This window comes from Rhineura floridana, chromosome 4, assembly GCF_030035675.1.
Source record: "Rhineura floridana isolate rRhiFlo1 chromosome 4, rRhiFlo1.hap2, whole genome shotgun sequence".
Taxonomy (NCBI): Eukaryota; Metazoa; Chordata; class Lepidosauria; order Squamata; family Rhineuridae; genus Rhineura; species Rhineura floridana.
The window spans coordinates 66,479,282-66,488,848 of record NC_084483.1 but is presented as its reverse complement, the minus strand read 5'-3'; the positions used below and the strand labels follow the sequence as shown (position 1 = coordinate 66,488,848).

General features: G+C 40.7%; 1 protein-coding gene across 8 annotated transcripts in view; it reads right to left on the bottom strand.

Moving 5' to 3' along the window:
- Nucleotides 1–2,149: 2,149 nt before the first annotated feature.
- Nucleotides 2,150–9,567, bottom strand: part of RWDD2A (RWD domain containing 2A) — an 11,477-nt gene continuing 4,059 nt past the window's right edge. For 7 of the 8 annotated variants that reach the window (XM_061623237.1, XM_061623238.1, XM_061623236.1 and 4 more), the window contains 2 exons: nucleotides 6,720–6,944; nucleotides 2,150–2,849 (listed from right to left, as the gene is read on the bottom strand). In XM_061623237.1, coding sequence (XP_061479221.1) covers nucleotides 2,172–2,849; nucleotides 6,720–6,920 — 879 coding nt within the window. In that variant the 5' untranslated portion in view covers nucleotides 6,921–6,944 and the 3' untranslated portion in view covers nucleotides 2,150–2,171. The remainder of the gene's footprint in view (nucleotides 2,850–6,719; nucleotides 6,945–9,567) is intronic. The other variant, XM_061623235.1, reaches the window with a different exon arrangement.

The window sequence follows — 9,567 nt, the reverse complement described above, 5'->3', positions numbered from 1 at the left end:
GAAAACTTGTCAGGTATTGCTGATACTCTATCTGAGGAACTTTCTTTAGAATCAGTTTGAAAAATATTGACGAAGAGGTTATTAGGTATAATTGTAATCTTTCAGACGTTTTGATACTGTTGATGCTGGGATGGGATGCTCTTGAGTGATTCTGTCTGTAAAAGTAGTAATGCATGTTTTCTCATTGTCACTCTGGCACCCATAAGAACCCACAGAGATTCTTTCTGCTGCCACTACTGTTCAATGTATATAACAGAGAGCTGAACGAGAGGTGAAGAAGTAGTAGCCAACTAAGTTCTACTCAGAGTAGGCCACTGAAATGAATGGGAATTACTAACTTAGGTCTCCATTTCAGTGAGACTACTCTGAGTAGAACTTAGTTGGATACAACCCCAAGTTGCTATTTACATGTTGATAGTGCCCATTGCTGTGCCTCCTTTTCAAAACAGATTGAGATGCTGCAGTCTCGATAGTCATCCATGGTCTGGCTGTTGTGAGGTCCTGGATTCAATAGGCCAGGGTTGGAAACCTGTGGCCATCCAGATGTTGCTGGACTACAACTTCCATTGTCCCTGACCATTGCCCATGCTGTCTACGGCTGAAGGGGTTAGAATCCAACATCTGGAGGGCCACAGCTTCCCACCCCCACCTGAAGCAGAATTAAAAAGGAATGTGATAATGTTGGTTGGCCTTACAAAGAGAAGGTAATGAATACTGCCACCACAATAGATTTCAGCCTTCCTGGTCACTGAGATTTACAGGGTTGAGCTTCTCCTTGGATCCACTGCTGTCCCTGGTGCTTAATGCTGCAGTGGGGATCCGGAATGGCTTTCACCAATTCCAACAGGTACAAAGCCTGCCACCATTTCCTTTACTACTTAAGCACAGGACTCATAACTATGGGCAGATAATTGTGTTGGGATGCCCTTCATGACTGCCACTGATGGTGTACTACATAGGGGAGGGGCATGAAGGAACATAACGCTTGTACTCCACAAAGATTTCTGGGCACAATGGAAAGCCTAATTTAAAGACACTGGCATCTCTTCTGAGTTTTGTTGAGATTACTAAAAGCAAACCAGAACCTTCTTCTGAGTGTATAAACTATGAAAAAAGGCAAACAAGGTATTAGTGGCTGCATCACACAAAAATAACACAGAATGCCATCATCACACTTGTTCCAGCTTAGACATTACAAGGCTTAGTAGCAAGTGGATGAACAAGTAAACCATATAGCCACTATTGTGGCAATATCTGAAAGAGGTGCTCCTGTATTTTCTAAAAGACCGCCTTTGTACAGTTTGGGCTTGAGATAACAAAAATATTTGTTTTGAGGATCTGTGGCTTAGTAGCTGAGCTTGAACCTCTGCAAGCTTCTGTTAATGGTGCTGAAAGTGACTTAAACTTGAGGCCCTACAGCATAGATGGGCAACCTGCAGTCTACGTGCAGCCCTTGCCCTCACATAATGTGGCTTTCAATGCATCCTTGTTATCCTTGAATTTTGGTTTGATCAAGTGCTGTTCAGCATGGAAAGAAAAGTGAGCTATCAGTGGAGAAACAGATTACTCAGTTCCTGCCTTAGCAGCTTGCTACCCTTCCCTTCTAGGTAGGGAGAAAAAAGCCCCCCCTCATCCACCAAGGAAGGAAAGCTGGATGGAAGGTGTATTAATGGGGAGGATGCAGATGCAGGGGGAATAGGGAGTGGGCAGATTGCTGTGATGTGGATGAATGTTTGCGAGAGAGAGAAAAAGAAGAGAATTGAGGATGGATAAGGAGAGAAAAGGGATGTTCCCAACTTTGGCACTGCCTACTGCCAGTATAAAGTTCCAACTACTGTTCCCTTGACCTCAAAAATGTCCACTCCTTCCCTAGAGAACTTGGTTTGTAGGGAACTGCCTGTAAGGACTGGAATTAAATGCAACTTTTGTCTGACTTGGTACAAATTAGTTCTCCATGTTCTTGCAGCCATTGCTCAATTTTAGTTCTACTCTGAACAAAATTATAAACTTTGATGTGCATACTGTTCAAATATTAAACAAAGATTCCATGCTTGACCTTTTAAGTTACTTGTCACATTCACTACATCCATACTTTTATTTTATTGTGGCAGATTCATGGATGGATTTAGTTTCTATTAACAGAGACAAGTAAATTAAAAACAGTTTATTTGTTAATTGTCAGAACATTTGCCTTCAATGCCAAACAAGATCTGAAATACATGTTCACTTTGATGCGCCTTAAGGAAGTCTAGGAACTGACCAAGGTCCATGTGATAGTCATTCCTCAGGCCATAATCTCCATGGGCTTGGAACTGTAAATCTTCAAAAGTCTGAAAGAGACGTAAATTATCCCCATTTCCATCAGTTTCTCTATTCTCAACATGTTTGCAGGAAATGTGTTTCCAGTTGGGATATCTTATAACGTGCCAAAACTCTTCACAGCTTTCTTTGACACCTTCCACACAAATGATCCCAGGCTTGCCAGTTAGGCAGAAACCAGTGAGATTTAATTTATTTGCGCAATCAAAAATCTTTTTTCTTAGTTCTTGTCTATATATGTGGTGGCTGTAAATCCACATGCAGTTAAATACCGTTTTAAGTACTCTCTCTTTTGGTGCACTTTCACAGTGGGATTTACTATTTTGTAAGTAGCGTGCACTGTTGTCTCCCAACCATTGCATAGCTGTACATATGCAAAGTTCTCCTGGCTCCAAAGAAGCAATAAAAGAAGTGAGATCCTTGTTGAGCTGCAGTTGTTGCTGTCTGTCTAGAGCATTTGATCTTGCAAAAAGATGTGGTGGCACCTGGGGGTAGTCATGAGGCAAAGCTACCTGCAAATTTACTTTTTCCTAAAAATAAAAAAGCAAATATATATTCATAAAATGTAGATTACCACTCGCAATGTAATATTTGGTAGTTAAACTTTCAGAAACATTTATTCTACCCGCCTGGAACCCAATTCAAAGTAACTCAAAAGTTTTCCATTCATTTCAGTGAAAGCTAGGACCAGTTGATAACACCGACTACGGCCTTCACATAATCACCTTGGGCATATTACAAGTAGACACCTACATTATCTGTACAGGATCAAAAACATATCCCACAATTGGGTGCTCCTTGTGATACGCATACAATACAGTGCCTTGCAAAAGTACTCAGACCCCTGACCAATGCTCTCATATTACTGAATTACAAATGGTACGTTGTAATTTCATTCCATATGATATTTTCTTTTGAAACACTGAAACTCAAAATAAATTACTGTAAGATGACATTGGTTTTATGTTGGGAAATGTTTGTAAGAAACATAAAAAACAAACATGTTGCTTGCGTCAGTACTCAACCTCCACACATTAATATTTGGTAGAGCCACCTTTTGCTGCAATAACAGCTGTGAGCCTTTTGGAGGTAGGTATGTACCAGCTTTGCACACAGTGTCGGAGGGATTTTGGCCCATTCTTGGCAGATTCGCTCCAGATCGTTCAGGTTGGTTGGACGTTGCTTGTGGACTGCAATTCTCAAAGAGCACCACAGATTCTCAATGGAGCTGAGATCAGGACTTTGACTGGGCCACTGGAGGACATTCACCTTTTTGTTCATGAGCCACTCCAGTGTTGCTTTGGCCTTGTGCTTGGGATCATTGTCCTGCTGAAAAGTGAATTTCCTCCCAAGCTTCAGTTTTTTAGTGGACTGAAGCAGTTTCTCTTGCAGTGTTTCCCTGTATTTTGCTCCATCCATTCTTCCTTCAGTTTTAACAAGATGCCCAGTCCCCTCAGCAATACATGTTGAAAGAAGGGCTGGTCTATATCTATCTATCTATCATGAGTCAGCATGCAGCACAACAATGATGTAACACAAAATGAACCACTCAAGTATGGACAGAATGAAGCTCTTGTAGAGGGGTGTGGGATTTGTTCCAGCTGTGGTTCATTTTGTGTATGTATTGTACATGTATTCCTGAGTGCTTGCATATATTTATGAGTTTATTTTACTTTCAGTTTGACCGGTGGGTGAGTTTTTATAGGTTTGCTAATTTGGTGTGTGTGTGTGTGTGTGTGTGTGTGGTGTGTATGAGAGAGAGAGAATTATATTTTTACTACCTTTCTAATCTATATTACACCATTATCATTAATGTTTATTTAGGCTTACATTCTGATGCCTTATAAAAGGACTGCAAACATTTATATATGTTCATTGTAGCAGCAGCGCTAGTGAATTGGTAAGTTTGTTACGTACTAGTTTTAGCATTATGTCTTCATTTATTTGGTTATACCCTTTGTATCCCCCTTTAGAATGTGGTGAGGGGTTTGAGAGTGTTGAAGAAGCTGAGAGCCATGCCGTCAGGAGTCTAGACCAAGAGGCTAGACTCCTAGCAGGGGCACCCATGGCGGAATGGTCAAAGCTGAGACACCAGACTAAGATGCATCCAAACTCAGAGGAAGGCAATGGTAAACCACCTCTGAATCTCTCTTACCACAAAAACCCTATGAACAGAGTATCCAAAATGCAACACAAGATAGTGCTGGAAGATGAGACCCCCAGGTCAGAAGGCACTCACCGAGCTACTGGGGAAGAACAAAGGACAAGTACGAGTAGCACTGTGACTAATGACGCAGCTGGGTCAAAGCCGAAAGGAAGACCAGACACTGATGTGCACAGATGCAAAAGGAGAGTCCGGAGTTGTATGATGCACACAGGGAAAGTTAGAAATTGTCAAGCAAGAAATGGAACATATCAACATTACAATACTTGGCGTGAGTGGGCATTTGTTTCAAATCATTACTGGTTTCTGCTAGTAGTATGGTATCGTCTGCATATCTTAAATTATTGATATTTCTCCCTCCAATTTTCACACTTCCTTCATCTTGGTCCAATCCCGCTTTCCATATGATATGTTCTGCGTATAGATTAAACAAATAGGGTGATAAAATACATCCCTGTCTCACACCCTTTCCTATTGGGAACCAATCAGTTTCTCCATATTCTGTCCTTACAGTAGCCTTTTGTCCGGATAATAGGTTGCACATCAGGACAATCAGATGTTGTGGCACCCCCATTTCTTTTAAAGCATTCCATAGTTTTTCATGATCTACACAGTCAAAGGCTTTGCTGTAATCTATAAAGCACAGGGTGATTTTCTTCTGAAATTCCTTGCTCTGTTCCATTATACAACGTATGTTTGCAATATGATCTCTGATGCCTCTTCCCTTTCTAAATCCAGCTTGGACATCTGGCATTTCTCGCTCCATATATGGCAAGAGCCTTTGTTGTAGAATCTTGAGCATTACTTTACTTGCATGGGATATTAAGGCAATAGTTCGATAATTACTGCATTCTCTGAGTTCCCCTTTCTTTGGAATTGGGATATATATTGAATGCTTCCAGTCTGTGGGCCATTGTTTAGTTTTCCATGTTTCTTGACAAATTTTTGTCAAAATTTGGACAGATACAGTCTCAGTAACTTGTAGCAACTCTATTGGTATGCCATCTGTTCCTGCTGATTTGTTTCTTCCAAGTATTTTAAGAGCAGCTTTTACCTCACATTCTAAAATTTCTGGTTCTTCATCATATGGTTCCTCCGTGAATGAATCTGTCATCCTGGCATCTCTTTTATAGAGTTCTTCAGTGTATTGCTTCCATCTTTTATTTCATCTCAGTCAGTCAGTGTGTTCCCCTGTTGATTATTCAACATCCCTAGTCGTGGTTTAAATTTCCCTTTCATTTCTCTAATCTTTTGGATTAGGGCTCTTATTCTTCCCATTTTGTTGTCTTCTTCTATTTCTATACAATAACTATTGTAATCGTTCTCTTTGTCCCTACGTACTAGTCGCTGTATTGTTGCATTTAGGGTTCTGACCATGTTTCTATCTCCTTTTGCTTTTGCTTTCCTTCTTTTTTTTAACCATTGTAAGAGTTTCCTCAGTCATCCATTGAGATCTTTCTCTTTTTTTAACTAGAGGTATTTTCTTTTTGCATTCTTCCCTGATAATGTCTCTTACTTCACTCCATAGTTCTTCTGGTTCTCTGTCAACTAAGTTTAAAGCCTCAAACCTGTTCCTTATTTGATCTTTATATTCTTCTGGGATGTTATTTAAATTGTATTTTGGCATTATGATTGCTTTGTTGTTCTTCCTTAGCTTTACTCTGATTTTCGATATGACCAGGTCATGATCTGTACTGCAGTCTGCTCCTGGTCTTGTTTTTGCAGAAAGTATGGAACTTCTCCATCTTCTGTTACCAATTACATAATCAATTTGATTCCTATATTGACCATTAAGTTCTCAGGTAGGCTCATACAGGAGGAAACAGTCTTAATATAGGTTGGGTCCAGACCATTTAAAGCTCAAAACAAGCACGTTAAATTGAGCCTGTAAATGAACTGACACCCACTGAAGCTGAGCGACTGAGGTTTCTAGACAGTCTTCTAGAACAGCTCTACATGCAATGCATTATAGTAAAGTAACCTAGCAGCAACTAAATAAAGCATGAATGGCTGAGGCAAAGTCCAACTGTGAGCATGCAATACAGTTTATTTATTAGATTTCTTACCTGCCCTTTACCACAAGGCTTCATATACCATAAGGTATATTGGCTCAAGTTAGTATTTTGTTGAAGGTGGATGTGCTTGCACAAATACTAAGTGATCAAGTAAAAAGACCATCAGCTTTTCAAGAGACAATATGGCAAAGAAAAACACCCCAGCTCAAAGCAGATCTCACCTTTGGTTCATCAACAGCAACAGCAACAGAGTATTCAATGTTATGTGGCAGATTTTCACTTGCATTGTTCAGGTATTTCTGAACATTAAGGAGAGTATTTTCATCTTGAAGAGTTATTTCTCCTTTATTAGGAAACATAGAAAAAAGCATTTCTAATTCTGCCATTTGAAGTTCAATCCTTTCTTTTATTATGTCAGCCATTGTTACAGATGTGAAGTCAGCCGCCTGGAGATGGGAGAAACCAATTCCACAAAGTTGTTCATATACTTCCCAATACTTTCCCCCTCACTCAAATATAGACTGTAAAGTAATTGATAAAAATCTGACTAGACAGAATGAAATCCTTTTCATAATATGAAACACCCCTGTAGTTTATGAAACCTATAATACTCAAGCAGATTTAGCTTTTGGGTCTTAAGGAGTTCAAAGAGACTACAGTATTTACATGGGTAAAATCAAGGCCATACATAAATGTATTCAATCCAAACATTAAGAAACACATGAAGTGAATTACAATGGATATGAAGAATCCCAACAAGATGTGGAGGCTATTGAAAGCCTAGTGGTAATAATAGTATTGATTCACGCATTCAACTTTGCATGGGTCATAAAATTACTATCATTAACATTTATCCAGTTTCGTCAATGAAAATCGTGTCCATGCAAAGTAACCTGAGGATTCTGTTGGTATGGTGAGCAATAACATTGTACCTGAAGGAGTGTCACTGATTGTTTTCTCATCCCAATATATTGCCCTTGTCTAACAGCTAATGGCAGTTGCTGGCCTGTTCGCATGACATGGTAAGCTAAACTATGGCTTACTAGGACTGTGTGAAGGAGAGGAACTTGCAGTCACTTTACTTCTTCCTGATCATTTTTGTTCTCAGGGAACAAACCTTGGCTACAGCCTTTGGTTAGCGAGGAGAGAGCGTAACCACAAGTTCTGGTTCAGATGACATGCTAAGCCAGTGGTGTGGCAGTAAAAAGGGCCAGGGAGGAGCAAAGGAGCTGCAAGCTCCTCTCTGGGAGCCTACACACTCATGCAGTACCACTAAGCCATAGGCTGGCTTTCTCTGTTGTTTATATCAGGTGGCTGCCTTGTTTCTTGCATCTGCCAGCATGGGAAATCTTGCCTTTATCAAGGGCTGAATGAGTTCTAGCATTCAGCTCTACTGCCTTGCCTCGAATATTCTCAGAAGTCTCTGCTGTCCGGAAAGGGACCAAAGATCAATGCCAAAAAGTATTCATTTTTGGACTGATACTTATTATTTATTAGTCGCTTGTTACCTAAAGGTCTCCAAGTGACTTACAACATTGTTAAAAACCAAAATAATTAAAACAAAGTAACAGAACAACCATCACCCCTTACAGTCACAGAAACCTTGGGCAGCACACTAATACATCATTTTAGTCTATCAAATGCTGGGGGAAAAGATCAATGTTTATTTGGAGCCAAAAGTATGTCAATGAAGGTACCAGGCGGAATTCACTGGGGAACGTATTCCACAGATGGGGAGCCACAGCTGAAAAGGCCCTTTCCCTTGTCACCACTCTCCGATCCTCCCTCGGAGGGAGGACCTAGAGAAGGGCCTCAGGAGAAGGTCTAAGGGCCTGAGTAGGTTGCTATCAAGAGAGGCATTCCAAAAGATATTGCAGTCCTGAGCCATAAAGAGCTTTACAGGTCAAAACCAGCACTTTGAATTGAGCTCAGAAGCTAGCGTAACTGGAACAGAATTGGTGTTATATAATCTGCTCACCTTGATCCTGTCAACAATCAGGCACCTGCATTTTACACAAATAGAAGCTTCCAAACTATAAAGGGCATTGCAATAATCCAACCTTGAGGTTACCAGAACGTAGATTACTGTAGCCAAGTTATCCCTGTCCAGACAGGGTCACAGTTGGACCACCAGTCTAAGCTGATAGAAGGCACTCTGTGGAGGCACTCATGGAGCCTCAACCAACAGACCCTGACTCCTCTGTAATGTGTTGTAAGCTACTCACATTTGTTGAGAGTTTAATACAAACTATGAATGTTCCATAGAGACTCAACTAGAGGTCTGTCAAGTCACATATGACACAATTTTGTCATGCTGTCACATATGGTTATGGTGATGACTCTTCACTTTCCCTTTACAAATCCCACCCAGTGACTTGTGATGCAATCACATCATCGCATAGTAGGCAGAAGTTCTATGGAAGGTAGGCAAGAGTTGTTTTAGTCACTTGTTGTGCCACTTGTTTTAGTCAGCAATTGTTTTCCAAAATGGCATGGGCTTATGGTATCATGTTTCCCTGTGGCAGTTCCAGTTGTAATTTAAAAACATAAGAATTGCCCTTCTGAGACAGGTCAAAAGTCCATCTAACCCAGGAATAGGGAATGTGTGGCCCCAGACAATGGTCAGGGGTGGTGGGAGTTTGGTCCAATCTGGAAGGCCACATGTTCCCCAACCTGATCTAAAACTGTCTCTGCTTGTGGCCAACCAGAGGTCTCACAAAGCCCAGTGCAATGTCTTCACCTCCTTCTTAGACCTCACACTCGCCACAGCCTTGCTAACATCTGCCATTTTGTTCCATTATTTTTGTACTGCTTTCAGTCACGTATCAGGTCAGCTGTCTAACACATGTGCTGGGTTCCAATTCAGAGTACTCCACTTCATCTCTGAGAGAGATATTTATTTTCATACAATTCCCTGTACCCTCATGAAGATGCTTGTGCTCGGAGAAACTCAAAGGGGAAACTCTTCCCTTGCCCCTCTTGCATACACATGGTATAGGAGATTATGTTGGTTATGACTTGCAGTTTGTTTTTTCAATCCCCGAGGAAAACAGGGGATTAAATGGTTAA